Source organism: Micropterus salmoides, unplaced genomic scaffold (assembly GCF_014851395.1).
Source record: "Micropterus salmoides isolate LMB-PRFRI ecotype aquatic unplaced genomic scaffold, ASM1485139v1 Ms_hic_scaffold_19, whole genome shotgun sequence".
In the NCBI taxonomy this organism is placed as follows: domain Eukaryota; kingdom Metazoa; phylum Chordata; class Actinopteri; order Centrarchiformes; family Centrarchidae; genus Micropterus; species Micropterus salmoides.
The window spans coordinates 20,712,160-20,739,344 of NW_024041039.1; the positions used below are offsets into that span (position 1 = coordinate 20,712,160).

At 44.4% G+C, this 27,185-nt stretch overlaps 1 protein-coding gene across 3 annotated transcripts in view; it reads left to right on the forward strand.

The window, feature by feature from the left end:
• The window catches only part of akt1 (v-akt murine thymoma viral oncogene homolog 1), a 34,557-nt gene extending 7,645 nt beyond the window's left edge, over positions 1–26,912 (forward strand). For all 3 annotated transcript variants that reach the window (XM_038729217.1, XM_038729216.1, XM_038729214.1), the window contains 13 exons: positions 1,659–1,844; positions 14,961–15,089; positions 16,775–16,886; positions 17,194–17,320; positions 17,861–17,992; positions 18,146–18,211; positions 18,768–18,836; positions 19,000–19,125; positions 20,480–20,608; positions 23,455–23,669; positions 23,840–23,927; positions 24,164–24,266; positions 24,950–26,912. In XM_038729217.1, coding sequence (XP_038585145.1) covers positions 1,799–1,844; positions 14,961–15,089; positions 16,775–16,886; positions 17,194–17,320; positions 17,861–17,992; positions 18,146–18,211; positions 18,768–18,836; positions 19,000–19,125; positions 20,480–20,608; positions 23,455–23,669; positions 23,840–23,927; positions 24,164–24,266; positions 24,950–25,029 — 1,422 coding nt within the window. In that variant the 5' untranslated portion in view covers positions 1,659–1,798 and the 3' untranslated portion in view covers positions 25,030–26,912. The remainder of the gene's footprint in view (positions 1–1,658; positions 1,845–14,960; positions 15,090–16,774; positions 16,887–17,193; positions 17,321–17,860; positions 17,993–18,145; positions 18,212–18,767; positions 18,837–18,999; positions 19,126–20,479; positions 20,609–23,454; positions 23,670–23,839; positions 23,928–24,163; positions 24,267–24,949) is intronic.
• The last annotated feature ends 273 nt before the right edge of the window (positions 26,913–27,185 follow it).

A 27,185-nucleotide genomic window follows, 5' to 3' on the forward strand; every position in this document is an offset into this window, starting at 1 on the left:
TTTGGAGTCACACTCGAAATCAAAGTGGAAAACCACATTACAAGCCGATCCAACTTTGATGTGATGTCCTTAAAACAAGTCAAAATGAGGCTCAGTAGTGTCTGTGGCCTCCACGTTCCTGTATGACCTCCCTACAATGCCTGGGCATGCTCCTGATGAGGTGGCGGATGGTCTCCTGAGGGATCTCCTCCCAGACCTGGACTAAAGCATCCGCCAACTCCCGGACAGTCTGTGGTGCAACGTGGCGTTGGTGGATGGAGCGAGACATGATGTCCCAAATGTGCTCAACTGGATTCAGGTCTGGGGAACGGGCGGGCCAGTCCATAGCATCAGTGCCTTCCTTTTGCAGGAACTGCTGACACACTCCAGCCACATGAGGTCTAGCATTGTCTTGCATTAGGAGGAACCGCACCAGCATATGGTCTCACAAGGCGTCTGAGGATCTCATCTCGGTACCTAATGGCAGTCAGGCTACCTCTGGCGAGCACGTGGAGGGCTGTGTGGCCCCCCAAAGAAATGCCACCCCACACCATTACTGACCCACCGCCAAACCGGTCATGCTGGAGGATGTTGCAGGCCGCAGAACGTTCTCCACAGCGTCTCCAGACTCTGTCACGTCTGTCACATGTGCTCAGTGTGACCCTGCTTTCATCTGTGAAGAGCACAGGGCGCCAGTGGCGAATTTGCCAATCTTTGTGTTCTCTGGCAAATGCCAAACGTCCTGCACGGTGTTGGGCTGTAAGCACAAGCCCCACCTGTGGACGTCGGGCCCTCATACCACTCTCATGGAGTCTGTTTCTGACCATTTGAGCAGACACATGCACATTTGTGGCCTGCTGAAGGTCATTTTGCAGGGCTCTGGCAGTGCTCCTCCTGCTCTTCCTTGTACAAAGGCGGAGGTAGCGGTCCTGCTGCTGGGTTGTTGCCCTCCTACGGCCTCCTCCACGTCTCCTGATGTACTGGCCTGTCTCCTGGTAGCGCCTCCATGCTCTGGACACTACGCTGACAGACACAGCAAACCTTCTTGCCACAGCTCGCATTGATGTGCCATCCTGGATGAGCTGCACTACCTGAGCCACTTGTGTGGGTTGTAGACTCCGTCTCATGCTACCACTAGAGTGAAAGCACCGCCAGCATCCAAAAGTGACCAAAACATCAGCCAGGAAGCATAGGAACTGAGAAGTGGTCTGTGGTCACCACCTGCAGAACCACTCCTTTATTGGGGGTGTCTTGCTAATTGCCTATAATTTCCACCTGTTGTCTGTTCCATTTGCACAACAGCATGTGAAATTGATTGTCAATCAGTGTTGCTTCCTAAGTGGAGAGTTAGATTTCACAGGAGTGTGTTTGACTTGGAGTTACATTGTGTTGTTTAAGTGTTCCCTTTTATTTTTTTGAGCAGTGTATATTTGATTTTTGTATTTAATAACTACCAATAATGTCTACATTTCAAAGTAATGTGTCCCAACCCGGTTGCAGGTTCCACACGTGAAAGAGACTAAGCTCTGGTTTTTACATATCCTCTGGGCCAGAAAGCTCTAGGATCCTCTCGATTCCACTGCCTCCCCTCTGCTAACCTGAGGGTTAATATTCAGTTAAGTGGAAAAAAATCTTTCACCTCAATATGGGGCTAATTTTTACTCTTCTTCAACTAATAGGTTACCACCATTGAGAAGGCGGCTGTAAACCCCAGGACCCCGTCTCCAGGCTCCTGCACAGGGCTACGTGAAGGAAACTTAGGAAACAAAGCGGTGTCTCACCCTGTGGGAAACCTGGATCCTCCACCCTGCCCACCAACATGACCAATGTGGTGATTGTCAAGGAGGGATGGCTGCATAAAAGAGGTAAAGGCACAGCTAACGTTTGTACTATATAGTTTGATTTAATATCAGTTACAAAGAGTTTTATTTGTGATGGTTTCAAATGTAAAATGCTGGAAACCAAAATTAAATAAGATAATTACTGAATGAACCTCATTATTTATGCGCTGTGGTTTCTTTTGTGTAATTTTTTTTTTCTTTTTTTTTTTTTTTTTTTTACAATTCACTCAAGATGTAGTATAGAAACCACATACTAGGAACCCCAACTGTGCAAATGTGCGGGTTAACCAAGCTGGCTAAAAACACAAAATATGAAAAGACCCTAAAATATGTTTGTTATGCAAATATTTCAGAATCCCTTGTTGATACATGTAGGGGAAATGCTTTCAAACTGCAAAACAAGTACTTGGTTTCTTGGAATACATGCACACCACGGTTGTGGGGCATACATAAAAGTAAAATCTAAAAATTGCAAATTCTGCTCTAATGGTTCAAATACTTCACTAATCTGCATAACCTTAATTCTTGTGGTACTTGATTATCGTTTACTATAGGAGTACTATTGACAGATTTGTTTTCTAAATGCTGAAGAAATGTCTGAGAAAATGACATACATGCATGATTCATTGCCAGGTAGCCGTATTTAAACATGCTGTATGATATTGCCAGATCTAGTGTAAAGAGTCATCCAGTTGCACAGCAGGCCCCATTTAGCTGTTCTGACAGTGCTGTGTGTAGTGTGGCGTGGCTCTGTGTCGGGCGTGAGTCCTGTTGTTTGGATGAAGAGGCATTCCTCACATACCTGCTGGCTTTGAGCAGCTTTATGTGTGCATAGTAACGCTGCCTTCAAACTGCGGCAAACAGCCCACTCCACCACCGCCTCCACTACCACCATGGGCAAAATAGGATAAACCAATGAAGGCTTCTGGGCCCAGTTCCAAGGGACAAGGCTTTTACTGGAAGAGGGGGAACCAAGACTCTGACTCAGAGGATAAGGTGATGGCAGCCGGTCACTAGGAGAGTTCCTGGGACTCTACGGGTAACAGTGTGCCGCTGTGGTGTGTTAGCCCACGCTCCCCCTCCTCAAGGCTTGGGCTATGAGCATAACAGGCTGCTGTTTTAGGAAAGGGTCAGCCTGGTTCGGCTCGGTTGGTCTCAGGCAGACACACCCTGGTCCTTCCAGTGAGTGAATGGATAAAACGTTGGGTGCTATTAGTGTTTCATTTGCACAAGCTCTGTTGAGTATAGACCATTGCCGCAATGTTAGGGAGTAGTTAACAAAAATGTAGGGTGTTATCTAATCCACAACCTTGGATTTCCTGCAGCTCTTCATAAAAATCTATAAATCAAAATTCATGTAATTGATAAGATTTCTGTCATGTGTCAGAGGCTTTAGTGGCAAACTGTTTATTATTGTGTCTCTCTTTTAGAAATAACGAGAACAGGAACATCCTTTCTTAAGCAAGAGGTGTCAGTCTATAAATTTGTATTCTCAGTTATTTCTGGTGTGTGTTCCTTTCTCTGGGATATTATTTGTGCCGCAAAACTGGCACAGGTCCATTTTTCCACACCTTCGTCGGTGCTGATACGAATGGAAGATTCTGATGGAGAGCCAGTGTAAAATGTAACTATAACAGTAGTCAAATAGTGACTGGTAGAAAAACAGTTGGGTTGTGTGGCAGTAGTGTACCCAAACACAAGAGTTCTAGCAGTGACACCCTTCTAGTTGTGACACACACTCATATGCACACACTAAACAAACAACCCTTCAGGAATAGTGAGTTGGCATGCTGTCGCAGCCCAGCAGCTGTGCCCTGTGAAATGTCACCCAGAGCCTCTGTGTTTTGATTGGAGGGCATCCACCTGCCTCCTTGACAGGAAGGCTTTAGTGTCGCGTCACTGTCATGCAGTGTTTGCCCCAGAGCCACTGCACAGAAGGTGAACCTGCAGAAGCCCTGTCTCACTGTCCATCACCTCAGCCAGGCTGCCCCCGCTCAACCGCTATCATCCCATGTTGCACCTTGAGTGGAGCTGTTTTGTGTGGTGGCGCCACCCAAGTGACTCACATCTCCATGTGGGCGTAATAATAAATGGCTTATACCACTTACAAGTGTGTTCAGCGTGCTCATTACTCCCATGTGTGGACTCAAAACACCAATTCAATGTTTTGCAAAAGATAGCCCTCCATATTTCCATCAACATTTTGTGTGTGTGTTTCATAGACGTGGTCTAACACCACTGCATTCGAATGGGACTTAACAAAAGCAGGTACAGTTAGAATGTGGCCTTGTCCTCCGGTAATGCCCATTTAATGGTGCTACATGATAAATGGATTTCATGGTGGGCTAGTCATAGGCACAGAGCACAGCAGCTCTGGCGCGTCAGCTGAGCATACCCATGCCACTTGCTTGCTTTTTGATTCCTGCCTGATAAGTTATGTTTAGCATGCACATGTAAACTGTAAGAAAGTAGAGCAAGCATTGTGCCTTACTACCCTGTAAACCCCCCAGTAGAGCTAATCTGTTATTAGAGCTGCAGATTCTCAGCCTTGGAGTGTTCTGTGCATTTGTTCCAGACAGGCTGCACTAAGTGAAATGATCTCATTCTGAAGGACACACCTTCATACTTTCTCCTTAAGCCTTGTGCTGCAGTAATGTGTCTGGATTGTGGACGCTGCCTGGGCTGTGTTGTTGTGACTGTTATCTTGGTTGTCTGTTTTGGAAGGACAGTTATGGAATGCGAGACAAAGCATCCCAGTATGACGGGAGTAGCGTGTGTGTGTGTGTGTGTGTGTGTGTGTGCGTACGTACGTACGTCTGGACATGCATATGCAAATGTTTGTGTATGGACAGTATGAAGCATATTTATTCAGAAGATACACTGCCAGCAGGACATTACCCAGTGCCCTTATGCACAGACCGCATCACAAGTACAGGCTTGCAAAAACACTCTAACTTTGTTGTTACTATCATAACCAGTTGTTATGCATCCCCAAATGATACTTCCCTTTTAGATCCATCACAGAGTGCACCCACACACTTTGAATGTGCCTACGGCCTCTAGTGGCCACAGAGGCCGAGCAGCATGTTATTTCTTTTTGCAAGTGTGTTTTTCCAAAGTTTCAAAGCCAGAGCATCATCAGACATCAAAGAGGCAGATTGTGGGTTCCCTAGTTTCCAGGGAAGTGCTGCGGCCAAGAACCCAGTGAAGCTCAACAGAACAGCACTTGCTTGTCCTCCCCTCTTCCCTGGCCCTTGTTTGTTTGACTCATTTGCTCCCTGACAAGTATAAAGAGCCGGCCCCTTCGTTAGGCTAACGAAGGCCGCAACAACTGTTGGATTTGGGTAGCACGCTCAGCTGGCTCCGACTCTCGAGAGGAGGGGAGGGGTGAGAGAGGGAGGGAGGGAAAGCAGAGGGCACACAGTAGAGATAGCGAGGGAAAAAGAAAAGGACAGACAAAGAGAGAGACAGAAGTTGAGCAGCATCTTTGTCATGTTCATAGAACATTGCTCAGTGACCCAGGCGGCCTCAGGAGAGTGGATGGATGTTGTGTGCAACATGCCGCAGAGACCTTCTCGTGGTTTGGTTTGGCACTCATCAGCTGATTGGCTCCTTTGCTGGTCATGCGGCTGAAGGACACCCATGAGCTGCTCCTTCATGCAAGACCTTGTTGGTGGTCCAGAGAGGAGAAAGGCACGCATGGGTTTTGTGAAATACCAGACACAATAATCGGTGTAGATGAAACATTTTTTCATCTTTCGAATATCTGTGCCTTGTGCATCTGGTGAACAGGCCTCCAACAATTCAGCCAGCATTTGCCACATTTGTTTTCATTTTCTCTCTGTATTAGTGATCTCAGTAAGGGAATTGTGGTGGTTCCTGCACAGTTAAATGTTCTTCAAAGGAGCAGGCCCACCTGATTAAGAATGTCTCATGATGCTGCAATGTCTGTCTCAGGACTTGAGGACTTTGACTGGCTGCCAGCTCTGCTGCTGGGCTCGCCCAGGCTCCTACACATCCCCTCATTATGGCTGTCATGGGCCACACACTGCTCCAGCACACACACAAACACACACATTACGTACTGCAGAGCTGGATCTAATATTTTCACTTATATTGTGAGGCTTTTCACATAACAAAGGAGACGCGAGTGAATATAAAATGACTAAATTCTGTTAAGTGGATCCCAAAATGATTTTATCTTGAAGCTTGTGGAAAATATGTTGCGGTAATAGTTACTTTAGTTAGAAATAAAGTTACACAGTGCTTTACTACTTAATTTTAGTAATGTGATTACGTTATGTAAATAGTATTGTTATGCATAATTTGTGTAAGTAGTGTGTAAGTTTTAGTGGCATCTAATGGTGATGGTTGCGAATTGCAACTAATGGTTCATGGTGCATTCACGTGCTCCTCGGATGGTCCCATTTCCTGGGTTGTGAAGTCGTTCTTCCGACTTCAGTGTGTGTTCATTTGCTCTTAAGTCGAAATGTGGAATCGACATGGACGCTACAACAAAGATGTGTTGGATTAGCATTATCAGAGCATACAAACAACAAGACATCTTGTTTACTTTACATGGACAGCAAACTAACCGTCATAATAACCATATGTCAAAATATTTGCAAAATATGTATATGCAATACGTTATTTGGCACAAATCAAAGTTCTGTATACTTCGTTATGTCTCATCTACACTTTTTCGGCTCTTGTGCTAAATAATACATGTGGTCCTCCATTTGTCCAAATTTCTCTTCTTTTCTTCCTTCTAATAATAAGTGGACTACTAGTAACGTTTCTTCCTCTTCGTCTTTGTACGTAGTCAACGTAGTCAACGTAGTGACGAAACGCGCTCTGTAAAGCAGTTTTACCATTAGGGCTACTGTAGAAACATGGCGGCGCAACATAGAGACTTCCTTGATGGGGACCTGCAGTGTGTGTGTGTGTGTGTGTGTATATAAAGAAATTAAAACATAATGGTTCGTTATGTAAGATCTTCAGAGCACCACTGAAAACATAGTTACGGATACTATATTGCATTTCTGTCGATAGATTGTCCTAAATATTACACACTGAACCTTCAAATAACTGATGTTATGATGAAGTATTTAAAAGTAACAGATAATATGATACACATGAAACTCCATTTAGCCAATATATAATCAGAAATTTGCAGTGTACGGCCGTGGAATCATTTTGATCATTATACAGAAATTCTCAATTTACAAACACAAAACTTGTTATTAAAAGATGGAGAACTTAGGATCAAGATATTTTAATGTTCTTTGATCCAGATATATGGGGAACACTGACCAACATGTGACCAATTAACATCACAGCTGATATAAAAGATTTTTTTTATAAAAAACATTTTAATAAGAAATGGCACCTAAATTTGGAGTGGAGATGTCAAAGGCTGAGTTTTTCTATGAGGAAGACTCATAGAGGCTAAGTGAGAGATGAAAAGGACAGCTGTGAGGAAACTGCGACTACTACTACTAAATAACTTTACAACAGATAAGTCCAACTTTGGTGATTAAATAGTCAGACACTACCCAGTTGATCATCAGCAGTGGAAGTTGACGTGCCAGGCCGATATGGGAGCAGAGCCCCTGTAGGCAGGGTCCAGCAGCAGAGGGTGTCACACCGGGAAGCCAGCTTTCTGGGCGGGTGTCTGGCCGTCAGCGTAGACCCCCTGCCCTGGGTAATGGGAAGCAGTCTTCATGCTAAATGTGGTGGAGAGAAGTAAATTACTGGGCTGCAGCTGTCGGCAGGCAGGCTGGCTGGCATGATGTGGGGACCAGGAGGCTGAGGGAGGTGGCACCTCCAACCGCTCGCCTCCTCTCACGGCAAGCCCGCTGTGTGCTTACTTTGCTGTGCAGAGTCCGCCTGCTCACTACAACTGTGGTGATCGGCGGCGCTCTCTTAGCGACCTCTGTTACACTCTTCCCATTTTGTCTCTCTGCTCCTCATCTCTTTTAACTCCCCTCTTTCCTCTCTGCCTGCCCCCGCCAACTCCCCCTCCCACTTCCAGCGCACACTCCTCACCCACAGACACACCATCCTGTTGCTAGGATAATGACCCTGCTGACAACTCAGACCCATGGCGGAAGCGGCTATGGACCAGCGAAAAGCTCCCAGTCTCCGACATCAATCACATCACTGGCACCTCTCTCCAGTTTAGGGAGGGCAGGGGAGACCGAGAGATGAAGGGGATGCTCAGCTGTCTGCAAACAGAGTTGACTGTATGCTCAGATATGCATTACATCCTCCTCATCAGCTTATTATGTTACTCAGAAAATATTTCATAAGTTATTCAGAGGCCGTACTGAAAGTGTTATCATACTTTTTGCAGGAAGTTGGTCTTGACAGTTTTTAAGAGCTGGAGATTACCTGTCTTCAGGAAAAAAAATGCATCCTCTGGAGTTTCCTCCTTGCTGGTTTTGATGGTGTTAGATCTTAAACTGTTCATTGAGAGTTCATTGGCACTAATTTGCTCTAAATAATGTGTGTTTATTTGTTTGCCATGCAGTAACCCAGTTAACTAATCCATGGACTGCTTGTTTACCCAGGGAGAGGGGGCAAATCTCAGCCCCAATGTGGCAGGGGGGGAACTTCCCACAGTGTCTCTATGGTAATCAGCAGGTGTCACTCACCACAGAGAAGAAGTGAGGGCTTTCTTACAAGCGTGAGAAAGAGGGGCAGCCTCCATTACACCCCCCTCCCCAACCCCGTAGCTGCTTTTTTTTTTTCCTGTTAGGGTCGCGGCGGCAACCGCGGTGACAGAGAGAAAGAGAGCGGGATAAGGGGAAGAGACAGAGAGGGCTACATTGGAGGCCAGGGTGGCCCTTCCCCGCAACCTGTTGATGCTGCTGCCAAAGCCCTGGCAATGGAGTCCCCCATCCAGCTGCATGGGAGAGAGAGGGGCCAACAAAAGAGGTTAGGAGAGGAGGGGGATGTCAGGAAGACACGGGGAATAAAATGAAGCAGCCCAAATTCCTGGACAGTTCAGGATTGCATGTGAGCTTGGTGCTGCCTTATATGGTCACAGCAAGAGGGGCAAATGGGTAGATGGGTGTCAGGGCAGCACGAGAAGCCCAGCTCAGAACTTGGCTCAGAGCAAGGGAAGATGTGGCGTGGAGTTTGTAGTTGCTGGGGCTCACTGGTGACCCCTGCATCAGGGAGCCCCCTCTCCTCTGGAGTGGGCGGCCCGTGGCTCATTGAGATGCAGGGCACAGGGTAGCAGGCCGCAGCTGCAGCCTACAGGCAGAACCCGGCAGAAAAGGGCCGAGGGGATGGCGGGGGCGGCTGAGGAAAAACCAACAAAAGGCATAGCCCGCTCTTCCCCTCCCTCGCTTTGGAGTTCTAATTCCCTAATCCTCAACCTCCGCCTACCCCCCCCCCCCAACCCCCCCCCCCCCCCTTTCTCATCCGATTCTCACCACTCAAACACACACACATGCACAGTTCATGCAGTTACCACTGGCTCCCTTCCTCTCATCCCCAAACCATGAATGGCCAGACGGGGATAAAACCCAACAGCAGCCCCCTCAGGAAGTCCAACCACTGGGTGTGGGTATTGAGAGGCGCATTCTGTCTGACCCTCTCTTGGTTCTTCTCAGTGTGTGTGTGTGTGTGTGTGTGTGTGTGTGTGTGTGTGTGTGTGTGTGTGCGCGCGCGCGCGCTTACATTCAGCCACACGTCGCGTGAGTGTGTGTGCGCATAGTATATCTAGTGCCAGATGACTGAGGTGGGCCTCTGTTTAAATTATCGTTCTTGAAATGTTATTAAAATCCTTCCGAGTAGAAAGAGCCGGGTAGAACAGGGGAGAGAAAGGGATGACGTGCAACAGAGCTGTTAGTTTGGACACATTGTTAGGACACTGTGGCCTCTCCTTTTGGGGGCCACATGATGAATGCTGCATGATGTGTCTTATTAAAAGCCAACAAGCCACAGCAGCTGGGACCTCCACATTCCTGTTGTTGTCACGGAGAGACAGACAGAACAGGACGCTCCTCGGAAACAGCCACTAACCTCTGTCACTCTCTCCCCCACCCCCCCTTCTGTCTAAAACCTTCCGCATTTTTTCCTTTTATTCATTGACCCCTCAGTGAGCCTGCCTGGCCCTTAATGTTACAGCCCCTTAAGCCAAGTTTACCAGGAAATGGCTTCAGTGTCGAAAGAAAACATTATTTAATATATTATTTTTAATCCCTGTGGGGCTTGTCTTTGTTGTAAGTCCTTGAAGAATCAGATGAAACCTTTAGATCTGTTCACTTGGATTAACTTAAAAAGATGTTTGAGAGATGCCATTTATAAAGGTTTACCTTTGTTCTCAGGCACACTCTGGGGTACCTTTTTCAGATCACAAAGTACGTATAGACCAACTTCTGTTTTGTTACACACGTGTATAAACAAACCAGGCAATGCTTCACCATGTACAGCTGTGGCCAAACCTGTTCTGTGTGTGTGTGTGTGTGTGTGTGTGTGTGTGTGTGTGTGTGTGTGTGTGTGTGTGATATAGAGGGCGTGGCAGTGGCAGGCTGGAGCTGTCCACACACAGGGCCATGCAGCAGTTGGCAAATAAAGATGAATTCTGTTTTGTTTGGCAGCGGTTCTCCGTTCATTATTTTCCACTTTGCCCAGCGCGCATCCCAGACCTCAGCAGCTGCTTGTCATGTAAAGACACTCTATCAGCCCCTGACAGCTCCTCCCATGCACGCACACACAGTACGCATGGCTCATACACACTTCACTTGCGCTCACCAGCCCCCCTCTCACAGTCCTACATATGTGGAGAACATATGTAGTGATCTGTCTCACTACCATGCAACTCTTTGCACACTGCGTAGCTTTCTCATCCCCTCTAGTTCTCTCATCTCTCATCTGGTGTCAAATCAGTCTTCCTATTCTTCTGTCCTTCCCCTAATTTGGTTGAGTTTAGCCACATGTCTGCTGTCACACTTGACTTGTATTAGAAGAGCTTTGATTCCGGTACACAGATCGTTTAGTGGATTTCCTCGTAGCGAAGTTTGTCTGTATGTGCCTTAGCAGTTACAGTCAGACCTGACACTTGAAAGAGGTTTTATCTTATCTAGGTTGTGGTCAGTCTGTCTGTTGGCCAGTTTCCTGTTTTGGAGAACACTGTGACATCAAAGGGGTTTAGCTTACTGTACATCAGTGATGATGAACTGACTTAAAAGCAGAAGGCTCTCCTGTGTTGTTATGTGGCCCATTGTCCTTTGTCAGCAGCTTGCACAGTGTTTCTTACTGTACACAGGATATATTTGGGGTGTACTCTGCAAAGTGTTAAAGTCAAGTTGTATAAAATATTGAAAGCAGGGATAATATTTAGATGGTGAATAGATTTGGTCTTGATGTGTAATGTAATGCTGTTTCCACACTTACTGTCCTGTGTTTGAGTCGACAATTTAAAAAAAACAAAACACAACTGTCAGTTTCACTTTCTCGTCATGTCGGTGCTTAAGAAAGACCACAGTGTAGAAAGTAGAACTGAATAAAAGTAGAAGAAGGGGAAATGGGTGCAAATAGGAAGCTGACAAGGGTCATCTTTGTTGTTTGTGCTCTGACTGTTTGTGGGGGAGTTGCACTGCAGAGTGGTGGAGACACACAAACACACAGACAACCGGATATAGCTGCTTCCACTTTTGTCATGTGACCAGGTTTGTGGTCACAGACGAGGAAGTTGCAGTGTCCTCCTGTCTAGAAAGAGCATGCACTAGTGAAGAATGTGTGTTGCAGAAGTGGAGTTACTTAACTCCTTGGTGCCGCATCTATGTGACAGTCTTTGTCAAAGATGTATGTCAGTGTAGAAATAGAAAACAAAAGCCTCATGCAAACAATTTAGCTTATCTTTTTTTTACACCCAGCTGTGGAAAGTGGGATTTTTTGCACTTACATTATCACTGTTGCAGTTTCACTAACCTCAGGAGGGGTTTAGAACTCAAGTGTTACATTCCTTCATGGGCTTGTTTACCTCTTTGTGTGTTTTGTGTGGCCTCACCCCAGTGACCATGCAGACTTTTCATGAAGTCCTTTAATATCACATACATAATTCAAGTAAGTGACAGTTGAAAGAGTCTAGTGACTGAAAATGTTGAGCTGGCACTCATCTTTCTGTCATCTTCCCGACATCCATGTGACCGAGGCCACCTCAGCGTAGGAGAATGTTGATCCAAGCCATGCCGTGCGCTGCTGTGTCACGTATGGCCACCCATGCTACTTCTGGTGGGTGCTGTGCGTCACTTGAGCTGGCAGGAAAAGCTCAGAGCGTTCCAAACTGGATGTTGTTGTAATCTGTTACACACAAATGCCTTTTTACTACGCTCCAGTCAGTGCGTATTTGCATACAAACACGTACATGTGTACGCATAAACACCTGTCTCTGCCCATCCCAGATCTGAATGCTATAATGTACGAAAGGTCTTTACTCAGTCTGGAAGGCGATTTGCTGCATTCTTGCTGCCAAACCAAAACTTCTAAATTGAAAGTTTAGTCTCCACCAGTGAGACAAGCATGTACGTTGAGCCTTCGTCTGGCGTCACAGTGTCAGGTAGGGGGCTCATTATGCTGTCTCTGCATTGTGCACATACTGTCCTCACTGTGGGCTGGCATGGACTAGAGCTGGGGGATATAGGTCAGCCAAAACCTGACCACAGAGCGAGGCACCAGCTGGGGCCCAGCTGAGGAAAACATGGCTTGGTATGGAGGACTCAGGAGACTTTTGGGCCGCAGTGTGAAAGATTTAGGCAACTTATGTTTGTGTTGAACAGACTGTTGGTTTAACTCCCAGCTGATACTTTGAATGGCTACATGTACTCTTAAATGGCACCTCTTCTGTGCTTTGATTATTTAGATTTTCTGCTGAAGTAAGGAAGTCTGGTTCTCTTGAAGGCCTGTGATAAATAACGTGGATTCTCTGTAGACCAGCGTGCACATGTGGGTGACTGATGTGGAAGTTGATTGGCAACGCTTGTAGTTTGAAACAGACAAACGACTCATCACGGTAATTGTGTTACATTGAAACAGGCGTGAGGGGAAATCCACCAAACAGATTCCTGCCGGTGTGTGTTTCAATTAGGACAGCACATATCTGACGGCTGACAAAGTCGAGCTAATTTCGAAATGAGCCATGTTTGGCGTGAAAACACTTACCCTGCAGAAAACCAGATGAAAAATCTCCTCCTGTACAATGATGAAAAATGTAATGACTTGGACATCTGCTGTGGATTGAAGACAAAAGTATATTGTGTACCGGGGCACGTTTCCTCTGGTGTGGTGATTGGTGCCACCACCTTGCCAGTCGATGTACAGATAACCTGTTTTACAAGGCTTCATCCAGCTGTATTTGGTCTAGACAGAGAAAAGCTATATGGAAAAGAGTTTGCTCCACGTGTCATAACTTTCTCAAAATATTTGAGATGTCAAAAGTGACAAATCTTGATTAGTGAAAACTCTTGTCCTCTGTTTTAACTCTTTTATGGGGGTGAACACTCAACAGAGGAGTCATTACTAGCTGTTGTTTGGTCTGTACAGTCTCAAAAATGATCAGTTATCGGTCTCATCAGACAGAAGTGTGTCTGTGTGTGTGTGTGTGTGTTTGAAGGAGGGTAACAGAAGCTCATATTGACAGATCTCCTGCCTCTCCCCTGCAGACACACACATACACATACCCTCTCTCTCACACACTCTATACTTCTGTGTTAGAGGAAATGGGGCAATTAAGGACAGCTTGCTACGGCTCTGCATGGGGTTAATATGCGGCTCCGTAATTAAAAATAAATTACACTTTTCCTGTATAAATATTCAAGCCCCTCTCCACTGTGTGCCACTGCCTTGTTATGGTATGTAAGCTATTTTTTCCCCCGTCTGCACAACATCTGGCGCAACATTTCCTGAAGCATCACTGGAATAAATTGAGTTTTGTCTGCCTATGAGAGATTCATTTGTGTGATGTCAGTGTGTCTAAGTGAATGGGATGGACATGCATGGCTTGAGGTTATGGGAATTGAGGAAAGTAAAAAGAAAAATATTTAAAAAAAAACACAGAGTGTTTGTGGTTGATAAAACAATGAGCTAGATTTGCATTTATAGAATCTATATTTTAAAGGAGAACACTGCAATTTATACATGTCAAAGTCTTTTAACAGGTCTTGGGGAGTACTACTGCAGATGTTAAAATAAATAAAATAAATAAAAGCTTTAAAGGTGATTGTCCAGAGATATCTGTGCAACATTTTATAAAGTGGCAATGTCATTGGAGGCAGTGTCGTTTGGGGCTGAAGGCTACAAGTTTGAAAATGAAAAGAATCTTGGTTTCTGGAGTTGGAAATAAGTGAGCTTATCAGGCATCTTTCGCCCGTTCCTCCTCTGTGCTTGGGGCTAGAGGCTCTATGCTACATTAGCCGCTTCTAGCATAACACACCCAAATCGCCAAACAAACTGTCAGTGGTCAAGTTGCATTGTAAGTAATGCAGACGGCAAGTTTTGTGGAAGAACAAGAATGTATGGAATACAGGAGACAATATCTCTGATTCTGCTGCATTGATTTTCAAACTGTCCAACTTGAGTCCAGTACTGTTTTTAGGACTGCCATGCTAAATCAGTGGAGTGCTCTTTTTAACTATACAGAAAATTAACTTTAAGTTACACAGAACAGTTTTTCTTTCCCTTCTGGCAGCATTTGTCAGCTTGAATCTTAAATTTGAACTCTGCTGGAAAGGGGACAGACGGGGCGGGGGAAAGGGTCCTGACTCCTACTAAAACCACCATTTGTCCTGCAGCTGACCTACACTAAAGGGAAAGATGGTGAGAAGATGGTCATTTTAGGGAACACTAGTGAACAGCATAGTAATTAGATTGCAGGAAATGGATTGCACTGCTGGGAATTAGAATAGAAAGAGAAAGGACAACACTGTTTTGTCATTAATCATGAAACCACAATGTAAACACAATAGTTGTGTGTCGGTCAGCATTTTGAGAATGTGAAAGCACGTGAAGTTTCTCAATAAAGGTTTGTCTGTAAGCAGAAACCCTCTGAAAATCTTACTTTATCACAAGTTATTTTTATTTTGTCTCTTTATAACTCTACAGCACTTTTCAATCTCCTTCTCATATCAGGAGAATACATCAAGACCTGGAGGCCAAGGTATTTTCTCCTGAAGAGTGATGGTACATTCATTGGCTACAAAGAGCGGCCGCAAGATGTTGACCAGCTGGAAACCCCCTTAAATAACTTCTCTGTCGCACGTGAGTATCTGCTTCAGAGAAACCACTGCATTTTTTCCCTCTCTGTTTCTTGGCAGCTTATTTTACCCTTTTTTTTCTTTGCTGCTTTCTTGTTTTTACTTGCATTGTTGTAACAAATGTGTTCTCATACTTGTTTCAATTTTACATGTATCTCGCTTCTCTATGCACAATAAAAAGTAATTATTAACAGGAAAAAACAGTTTATAAAAGACAGTGTATAAAAGTATGGAAGTGAAACACATAAAATTTTTTGACCAAGGATGCCTTTATCATTAGATGTCACTTTAAATGATTATAAATAGAAACATTAGCAAATTAGTATCATCTCAACAGCAAGTTTCTTTCAGTAGGGGCTCCGCTCCAAGGCAAAGCACGCTCTGCCACTAAACGTGCATGCAAGATGTCTGGCTCCTGACATTAATACATCAAATCATTCCTCTGCTCTGTAAGCATCTTCCCCAAACTCGCTGTTTTAATTCTATAACGGAAAATAACAACAAAAAAAAAATAAAAAATGCCCAGAGCAGCCCAGCCCACTCCATTTTCACATCAGAGAAAGTTGCTGTGATAAGCTGTGCAGATGACTGAACACAGCAATTAGACAGCATACTGTTTGTTTAACAAAATGTTTCCTCTCCGACACTCTTGAGTTATCGTGGCTATTAGCCGCCTGATTTCAAGTATTTATTTGTGCTCCGCTCTGAGGATCTGTCTCCATCAGCGGTGGCTTTGGTTTTTGTCACCACTGCGACCCCGCCACAGAGGACACATGGTGCGTCGCTGCTGACGGGGCTGCTGCAGCTGGATTACATATTCACCCTGATGGAGCCATGTTGGATCTCAGTGGTGGTCCACTCCCATGTCCTCCATCTATCAGACAGAGGCCATTTTGTGTCACGTTCTGACATATTTGCTGACATGTTTCATTTGGGAACAGATGTTAATGTGGAGGAGGTGCAGATGGAAATCTCTGCTTTCTGAATTCAGTTATTAGACTGTTGTGAGTAATTGTTTTGCAAACAGCTTACATGACAATTATTTGCTGTGAAAGTGTGAGAATTGAGGGAAATGGAGAAGATGTTCGCTTAAGATAAGAATTCTTCTGTATTGTGCTTCTCTTTTGCTGTATTGTATCATTGTAAATGTAATATGTTTGGGTTTTGGAGTGTTGATCTGAGAAAGACGTCACATTGGGCTCTGGGAAATTGTATGGAGCGTTTTTAATTTTTTTGTGACATTTTATAGACAAAATAATCAATCAGTCAATTTGCACATAAACCCATAATGAAAATGGTTGTAAATACAAATGATCTGTAGCCCAGCATGTAAAAAAAAAAAAAACACTATGTATTTGGAAAAATATACAGTATGTGTTCAGTTGTAGAATTGCAAACTGGACTGTTATTCTAAAGAGTTTTACAGGATGTAATACTACATAGACTCTAAATAATTATCAAAACCTACATTATCAAATGTTCATTTTTAAATGGGGCTGACAAGTTAAGGATCTGAGTTGTTTTCCTTTGCACCTGTTCCTTACCAAATTGGCCGACAGTGTCTGTTAGGGTGGCGATAAAGATAAATGGCTATAACTGTGGGTCTTTCTCTTCCCTCTGCACCCCTACACATTGGCCCTTCTTGCTGTCTCCCTACCCTCCCTCCCCTCCCTCCTTGGCTATGGTCAGAGTGCCAGCTGATGAAGACGGAACGGCCCAAGCCCAACACATTTATCATCCGCTGCCTGCAGTGGACCACTGTCATCGAGCGCACCTTCCACGTGGAGACCCCCGAGGAAAGGCAAGCGAGAAGCACACACCTCTCAGCTCACAGAGCCGTAAAACAGAAATCATTTACATGCAGAGAATTTGCCCCTGTTGCTAGAAAGCAGTTTGGCCATTTAAGAGTTTTGTGTTTGTGGAAACGCACACAAACATAGACATTTAATCATTGTTATGCACTTGCACAAGGTCCACTGGCTATTGGCAGAACTCGCATTTGAAATTGGCTTCCTGTTGATAAGAAGACAATTACATGATTGGGCTGCTGGGCTTGCATGATGGTAAATGGGCTGATGTAATCTTTCTGCTGCCTGTGCTTCCCTCAGGGAAGAATGGACTAAAGCCATCCAAGCAGTGGCTGAAGGCCTACAGAAACAAGAGGAGGAGATGATGGACTCCTCTCCAGACCCCATGGACATGGAGGTCTACCTGACCAAAATCAGACACAAAGTGGTACGGCCCATTTACACTCTGCACTGTATCGTCTTCTCTCTGATGTCGCCACATTGACACACTTCAGAGGCCATTAGCATAAACCCTTTAACTTAACTACCTTTATTCCTCACCACCCTGAGTAAATCCTTATCTTCCAAGTTGACCATTTCTCTTTATCTCCACCTTCCTTTGCCTTTCCTCTGCTACTCTCTACTTTCCCAACATCAGCCCTGTGGGTGGCTTAGCACCAGATAGCATGTCCACCAGGTTTCACCACCCCACGTTTTGTGACATGAAGGTCCAAGGCTGCCGTATTGGATGTCCGCCACACAACCATTTTTAACATTCACTTTAGCGTTTGGGTCAGAGGTTAACTGAGACACAACTACATATAGTTCAAACCATTAGAGGAGTGGACATTGCATGGTGTGTGAAATACTGTCTTAAATGCTTCTGTGTTGTTGTTAGTGGGATTGTGTGTCCTGGCTAGTTAGGGCATGAGTTTGTTAATGCTTCTGTTTGTAACCAGATGCCACTTTCTCTCCCCTGGCTCTCCAGACTATGCACGACTTTGAATACCTCAAACTCCTGGGAAAAGGCACTTTTGGCAAAGTTATCCTGGTAAAGGAGAAGGCCACAGGACGCTACTACGCCATGAAGATCCTAAAGAAGGAGGTGATCGTAGCAAAAGTGAGTGGATGCCAATGAGCAAGTAAACAGGAGAAAAGACACGGGGGGGGGGGGCAGTGGAGCAATGGAGCAATGACTGATACCTAAATGGTTAGCCATTGTGAGAGTTGCACAAACACTCTTTGTGACTTTTTTTTGTTGCTTTTTTTCCAGGATGAAGTGGCGCACACACTCACAGAGAACAGAGTCCTCCAGAATTCAAAGCATCCGTTCTTGACAGTAAGGAGCCCCCTCGTATACCTAAACCAAACCTTAATTTAACTCCCAGAGATCTTTGGGAGCCTCTCGCACCCAACCCAGCATCATCCATTGAGAAAGGGGCAGTTCTATCAGGGATGTTTTGAAGAGTTGTTCTTACAAAAGCTGCAGTCGAGCTGAGCCTTTTATAACAACACTGGATGTTTATTTATTTATTTTTTTTATCCGTTAACCTTTTCTGTAAGTCTGAGGTGGGTTGTAGTGAAAAGCTCCTCCAAAATGTTCAGTCTAAGTGGTGGGTGGAGGCGACACATAATGCGATATGCTCAGTGCAATGAATGGGGCCAATGTTTGCCACACAACAGCTGGAACTGGATACACTATGCTGTCGGGTTTTTAAAAGAATTTTCTTCTCATTAGATGTTTGTTTTTAAAAATGGAACTTAAAGGGTCAAAGCAGCAACATGCATTGTGATGTTTCATGTTAACAATCAGTAGTTTAAATGCCAGCTTCCTCTTGAATTAGTGGGAAACATCACCAAGTTCTGCTTTGACTGTTCTCGTTCTCTGTATGCAGGGACTGAAATACTCCTTCCAGACACATGACCGCCTGTGCTTTGTCATGGAATATGCAAACGGCGGTGAGGTAAATCATTTTAACAATCACTATATTTGCACCTTTAGGTCTCGGTGAATCAGAATACAGTTCAAAAAGTGTTGCTGTTTCTAAATTCCTTGCACTAACCAACTCTCTCTTCATCTGTTTTCTGCCTTCTCTTCTTCTGTCAATCTCCCCTGTTTCCCCTCAGCTTTTCTTCCATCTGTCAAGGGACCGTGTGTTCTCAGAGGAGCGGGCTCGGTTCTACGGTGCAGAGATAGTGTCAGCGCTGGACTACCTGCATGCTGAAAGAAACGTGGTCTATAGAGATCTAAAGGTAGGTGGGGAGAGACGTCCTCGCTTTCTCTCATCCTCGCTGTGAGCCTCTGTCTTCTGTATTTCTTTCTCCCTTTTCCCCCTTCGCTACCTTTCTCCCCTGACAGGATATAAATAGGGTTTGCCTCCATCCAGAGCGGTGACAGCGGCCAGGGCTTATTGATCCGCCTCCCCGAGATCAGTCTCCAGACCTCACTGCAGCTGGAGGGAGGCTCGGTCCATACGCTTTCTGCAGCTAGACAGAAATAACCACCAGTCCTCTTTGAACAGATCACCACCGCCTCCTATTATATCATGCTTACAGTGCTGTCAGTGGGTGATTTTTGTGCACGATTGATGTCATTTTATATCCTATAACAGTCCAGCACTATTAGTTTGCAAATAGAAATCAATCATAATCGTAAAGTAAGGTTTTGGCTGTTGTTTTTTTTTAGTATTTGCGTTCAAAAGCCAAACAAAAGTCTAATATTCTAAAGATGGTATCAGAGATGGATGCTTTAGGGTGGTTATCAGTGTTGCAGTGAGCATCTGTAGCCCTACTACTTCCAGCCGATAAAACTATACCAGCCAGGTCAGCACAGCACTCCCTCCCTCCCTCCCTCCTTCCCATGGGTTTATGAGGCAGGCTCCCAGCCTGCTAGGGTTCTCCTGAAAATGCCAGGGTAGCAGGATTGGAGGATGTGCTGACTCTGGCCAGGCGCTGCTGGCCACGTGTGAGCTACAGCTGCCAGGTGACTTTAACTGATAGAGTGAGACAGAGAGAGAGGGAGGCCATACAACCTTAAGTCATCACACTGCATGATGCACATCTTTGAGGCCTTTAGGTCAATTTACTGTAATGTAAATCACTAGGTACATTTCCATTCACAAGTGAATTTTCAAACAGTAGAAACAGATTCTTCAAATAGACCTTTGTCATGGTACTTGCATAAGTCTAATCTATTGTAGAACTGTCATTCATGACATGCTACCATTCACTCTTAGAAGCTGAGCTGTTACCACAACATTGCTGGTGTAATTTAAGATGGGGGATTTTTGCATCTCACCTCTTCCTATCACCATAGCTGCAGACACAAACACCACAAAGTACACAGGGATTAGGTGACCAATTCATTCATTAAAAAAGAAATGACACTTTGGGTGGTAAGCAGCAATGAAATGTCATCAAAATTACTGGTGCTTGAAATTCACTTAATAATTGCATAATAATTTGATGGAACCATAACTAACAATGATGTTCATTTATAAATGATTACTCCCATCACCTCTCAGAATGGTTTGCTTGTTAACTCCCCTGAACATTGAGTCAATTTACAATGACGCTAACATCCGTCTTCTGTCTGTTTCCCCCTTAGCTTGAAAACCTCATGCTGGACAAAGATGGCCACATAAAGATCACAGATTTTGGCCTATGTAAGGAGGGGATCAAAGATGGCGCTACCATGAAAACATTTTGTGGTACACCAGAGTACCTAGCACCTGAGGTAACCACTACAGGAATTCAGTCTACCTGAAATATTGACTTTACCCTTTCTTGCAACAAAGTCAATTTTATGTAGACACAAATTAAAATAAAAATAAACATGAAGTCTTGTGTCAGGCCACTTTAGAGCTGCCAGAACAGCTTCCAAGTCTCAGAAAGTCCTATGGAGGGATGAACACTATACTACAATGATGTTGGGGGAGAAAGCTAAATTGTTGTTCCAAAATCTCCCATAGGATTTCAAATTGATGATCACCAGCATTCATTATGTTCCTTCACTTCAGTTTTCCCCTTTAATTTTTATTTGATAAGTTTTTCAGATGTATGAATATAAGAGCTCAGGGCTTTCTATAATGTTACTTAATACACAAAGTAAAATCATTTTGATTGCAGTAGATAAAGAATAACATAATGCGTGACATGAGTAGACTCTAAACAGAGATGCAGCGTGTGTTGTTGGACATCAGTGGATGAGAAGCATGTGGAAGAAAGGGCAGCTGTCCCAAAATGCCTTTCTAATCTCCAGCTGAAGTCTGAGTTAATGAGTGTGCCGTGTGCCCAGGGTAGGGCAGCCTGCTCTCATATTTGCTGTATGTGGAGGGGGAGTGGCTACTCCCTATTGCGTGTAGGTATGACAAGAGTTGGAGTGGTCTGTGTAACCTGATATTGCATTGTGAGTGGAGGCAGTGTGTAAGTGTTTGCGCTAGCCTGTTGCCCGTAAAAATGTTTTCCAGGAGAAGGATGTCCATGTTGACACAGTTGCCGTATCGTTGCTTTTAGCCTCCATTTGGAATTTTCTGGTTGGGGGGAGGAAGAGGAAACGTGAGCTTCCGCTACTAAAAAAAAAGGACCTTCACATTGGCTACAGCTGTTGTGTGGCACCAGGGGAGCCACAGCCCCACTGGTGCCCTGGATGCCTTGCCTGACCTGGGCAGAGCGTCATAGGAACATGTTTTTTTTCATCAGACCAAACTTGCTCCCCACCTGTCCATCCTAAACTGTCTAGCCCACTTCACTACTGCACAGAGTAGCACACTCTATGACCAGCCTCGGCAGTGGAGTGCGGGGAGACGACGGGGCGTTACTATGGCAACAGGGTCGCTGGCGAGCGTCTCTATGGAGTATGGGCCAGGCAGTGTTACAGGTTGTTCTGCAGTAAACAATGACCTTGTTGTGTGTGCTGCACAGGAATGCTGTAACGTCTGGGAATATTCCACCCAGAGCAGGGGGGAGAGAGAGGGAGGAGAGATCCAATCTGCAAAACCCTGACCAGTTTGTCTCTGGAGTAAGGAGTGGGACAAATTCACTTTGTTACTTCTATTAAGTAGTTACAAGAAAAAACCCATTATCGGCTGAGGGAATTGGCATTAGAGATCATCTATATGGAAAAATTTGGACAGGTTTTAATCTAGCCACTGAAAGTGATCAAGATTCACAATCATGGAATATTAATGGCTCTCAGTGCAGAATTTTGTGAGCAAAAGTGCAGTATACAGAGCAGCAGCAAGTGTTTGTGCTTTTATGCGCTGTCTCCTCCCCCTGTCTCTGCTCCTTTGGGGCAGTGTAACAGTATTAGTTTGGGGCTGAGGCCCAAGCAGGCAGGCAAGCAAGCAGTCCTGATTACGTATATGAGGGATGAGCTTGGCTCCTGCGCTCCTGGCAGCTTCACAGCTGTGGCGCTCTTCTACATATATGGGGCAGCTGCGGGCCCAGCTGTCGCACGGTGTGAATCACACGACAGCAGCGCTGGAAATAGAGACGGCCCAGTAATCCTAGCCCCACACCGGCTTCACGTTACACTCCCTGCCCTCCCAATCCTCCTCTTCGATGCTCACCACTCACCGCAGAGCCAGGCCGAGTGCCCACAGACACATGCGCGGCTGCCTGTGCGTGCACACAAACACGCACACACAGTAGTTTTGTTCCTTTTACGGACACATCCGTCCATCTGTTTTCCAGGACCCTCTCTCTCGCCCTGTGCATATCTAATTCTATTAATCCGCCCACGTCTTTTTACCTAAGTTTCTATTCTTAGGTCTGAATTGCCTAGCATCGTGCTGCTTGAGGTTTAAGAGGACAGACTGTTCTCATTGTCTTGATTTCACCTTCAACATCCGCCTGCCGAGGTAGAATCCAGTACATGTCCCCAGAGACCTTGGAACAACTCTGCTCAGCAGCACATTATTCATGCAACAGGCTGTGCTGTTCAGTAATCACAACACTGGAGGGGTTTGTCTCATTAAGAAGCATTGAGAAAAGTCATCCTATGGAAATAATAAGACTAAATGTTTCCCTCTCTGACTCTGGTTGTGTTTATTGAGCGGTTTGTTTGTAAGACTGTTCTGTGTTTGTTGCCACACTTTGGCTTATTTAAGCGACCCACACCTCTGCTGCATGTTGATCTGTGTATGTGTGGAAGGCCCTGTGGTGATTAAATATGCAGTCCTCCAGGGGAAACTCTATCCTTGCTCCTAATGTGAGATGTGAGTCAGTGTTGGCTGGGGTTGCCTCAGAAGCCAAGACCTGGGGGGGAGCAGGTGATTTAGGTGCGGGTGGGGGGACAACCCAGTTGCTTTAGGGTTTATATATTCAGCCTAAAGAGCTGCTGTTTTCACAGCCTTCTGGTGTTCAAACACAACCTCATTGGTTGAGTCCTAACTGTTAGTACAAAACCAAGGCAACATTTTCTTCGCTAGTTGTACAGTTATTCTGTGAAAAAAGGTATTTAGATATTTTTTTATACAACAACACTTCTGTCTTATAATAAAGTAAAGAAAAAAAACTAGCTACATGGTATACCCCCTCCAAGTAGCGTCCTAACAGCTGCATTAAATAAACTTTTGCAAGGTGCTAGAAGACAACGACTACGGCCGTGCAGTGGACTGGTGGGGTCTGGGGGTGGTGATGTACGAGATGATGTGCGGCAGACTGCCTTTCTACAACCAGGACCACGAGAAGCTGTTCGAGCTCATCCTCATGGAAGACATCCGCTTTCCCCGAACACTCGGTCCAGAGGGACGCTCGCTGCTCTCCGGCCTTCTTAAGAAAGACCCAATGCAGAGGTGAGCACCCTCTACTGTGTCGACTACCTTAGGGAATGTCAAAGTGGGAGTCATCAAATTGTTTATGATTTCTTTTTTTTTTTCAAAGAGGCAGCTGCCAGTTTGCATATTTATTGATGCTGTTTCTGTCACAACACATCCTGATTTGCTCCTTTACACTCGTCTTCCAGGTTAGGTGGAGGGCCGGACGATGCCAAGGAAATCATGCAGCACAAGTTCTTCGCAGGAATTGAATGGCAAGATGTTTATGAGAAGAAGGTCAGTTTCTAAAATGTTCATGTTGCTTTGTAATTTTCTCCCTCATGATGGTCGTCACTGAAAGGACCCCAAGCTCAGATAAACGTCATTTCCCCCCAGGGATCGATATTGTTACGTCACTAAAAACCCCACCATGTAGAAACGATGTAGATTGTCATCAGGAGGACATCTGTTATCAAACTGATTGACGGCGCTGATGTGCTGATATGCTTGTGTCTCTTCTCGTCTCCCAACAGCTGGTCCCGCCGTTTAAGCCCCAAGTTACCTCGGAGACGGACACACGATATTTTGACGAGGAGTTCACAGCACAGACCATCACTATTACGCCACCCGGACAAGGTAGCACCAGCTTTGCTTGTGTGGTATAACCCAACTTAAAATCATCAAGGTGTACAAAGCTCCCCTGAGAGGAGTCTCCCCTCTCCTGGAGAGTCAGTGTCATTAAAACATAGTACCATTCCTCACAAAGTCATCAGATGCATGTGAATGTCAGCTAGTGAGTAAATGCTTACTATTACTGTAATGCAGCTTCTACGGCTATTAAAGGTCTGCATTCTACTGAATATTATAATTACATCTAAGACAACATCAAGCCTGTTATAACAATACAACATCGTATCGCCCAGCTAGTGGAATAATTACATGAATATGTGCTTCTTCAAGGAGTAGGCATTATAGTTCTCCATGACACTACTTTACATTTTCTGGGAATTCAATTCGGAAACTGTTAATGGATAAAGCAACCAGGCAAGAATGTCTGTGTGTCTAATCCAGTAAATTAAATATCTGACCGCTCAAGAAACATCACATTGATGCAAAATTCTAACTAAAATCTAATTTATCCATAAGAGTCCTTGTCATTGATTTGCTACATTGCTTACCATGGTCTAATACACCCAGATATATTCAAGATGGAGAAGGCAAAAACATCTGACGGTAGACACATGGATATTGTTTCACAGTATGTACTTAATGCCCACTGAGCTGTTCAAAATCTAAGCAGTTCTTTGCCCTCTATGCAGATGACAGCATGGAGTCATTTGACAGCGAGCGGAGACCCCACTTCCCCCAGTTCTCCTACTCCGCCAGTGGGACGGCCTAAACGACTCTGCTACATTCTTTTGGTCCCACCATCTCCCCTCACCCCACCCGACTGCACTCTCGAAAGACCAGGGACCGCTGCCCCGTCCTCCCAGCATTGTCTGCAGATGCCGTTGGTGGATGTAACATTTACATTCTGCAAGTTGTGTTTTCCAGGAAGGAGGAAATTCAAGACAAAACAAAAATAGCTGTGGTTGTTCTGCAAGGCCTTTTTTGAAGACTGACCACAGAGAGAGAGAGAGAGAGAGAGAGAGAGAGAGAGAGAGTTAACACTACTCTGTATTTCCTGGTTGTTATGTTGTATACTGAGCAGGCATCCATACATCATAATGAATGGGAAAATGTAGTTATGCTATGCACAAATTGGGCCACTGATGTGAATTTTGAAAAGGGCCATTTTGTATTGAAAATATACAACTGAATATCGATCAACCATTTCAAATAGGAATAGGCATACTGTGGACCAAAAACATGTGAGCAGAAAGTGTGTTGTTTTGTTGAGTGGGTAATAAATCCATGTTTTCCTCTCTACGACTTCTGAACAACTCAAGTACCATTCAGACTTCAGGACATTTTTTGGGCTTCAAAAGTGAATGTACCGTATCAAATAAAGTCAAACTTTCTGCATACTTGTTGTAACACATGGCTGATTCTCCTAAGACTGAAATACCATCTTCTGTAGATGGTGAGATATTTGTATGCCCTTTTTTCTACTTCATTGATGCAAAACTGACACCAATCAAGGCTGTTGTATGGTCATGCTACAGCAAGATGAGTCTGAGTCAGTTGTGCAGCAACAGTCTGATATGAGGATTGACAGACATGCAAAAGAATGCGGTGATTAATTATTAAGATAAAAGCTGCCCTGCGATGTATTCCGCTTAACTGTTAGCACATCCGACTCACTGAGAGACCCTCCGTTTCCTGTCCAGGATAATAACACCCCCCCCCCCCGAAGTAAGTGCTTGTAGTTCCTGATGCCTTCCTCTCTCGATGCTGTGCTGCAGACACCTCCTGGTTTCCCTCTGATCAGGGTCAGTCTGTGCTGAACTCTTCTTTCCTCTGGGTTTTTCCTCCATGTACAGTACAGTATTGGGTGTTTTCCACCTGGTGCATTCACTGCAGCCTCAATGAGGTCACTTAAAACATAATAAACCTCTTTAAGGAATACTTTGCAAACAAACTGGGCTTCAGGGGAAAAAACACATCTTTGATTTGCTACTTTAGGGGACATCTGTCCCTTCACGAGCTTCTGAGTTATTTATGAGACCAGCATTGACTAAAATGAGTTTTACTGTGCCAATGATATGCACTTTGCTGCCCCAAAATGATTGTATCTGGACTCTTATTGTACTTCATGGTTGGTAAAGACTAAATTAGCTTATTTTATAATGTAAAAATTCAAATGTTGTGGATACAAATAAAACACGGTTTGCTTGTTTAAATGATTACTCCCCTTTTACAGACAGCTGAGGCTAACAATGAGACTCTTAAGTAGGCTACTGAAACTCTTGTTTCAAAGCGTACTAAGAAAGTTCCAAAAGCACCTCAGTATTTTTCAGATGACAGACGATAACTTTCTAAAAGTGCATCATACGTTATTGAATGTAATGGTTTTTATATTGTTTTCACTTCAAACCTTTAAGTTTTTTGAATCTGTTACTTATTCCTATGCACGCTCCCCCTTTGCTGTCACCTTCTGAAAATAGGGAAATTCATTTTATACTTTTGATTTTTTACTTCATCTTATTTTTTTTTGTACCTGCCCTCCCATACTCCTGAGACTGAGGACACCAGCTTTAGTAAACAAATAATATAAACTTTGTACACTGTTTTTACTTGTTTCTTTTGAATTGATGAAATAAAAAAAGGTCTTAACAATAAGCTGTGTAGACTAATTTTGTTGTTTGTTGTAATTTGTGTAATTGTGAAATCTCAAAGCGAAAAATAAATTAATGTCATATTTGGGTAAATAAACAGTATTGTGAAATATTGCTTAGACATCTCCATTGTTTTTCACTCAAATGTCCTTCCTGGGCTTTCCATTAGCACCTGGTCATGTCCGTCCTCATCTTTCATTCCTTGTTTTTTCTCCCTGATGTATTTTACTAACCTGTTTAACACAAGGTTACTTTAGTTTAATGAAATGTGCCACAT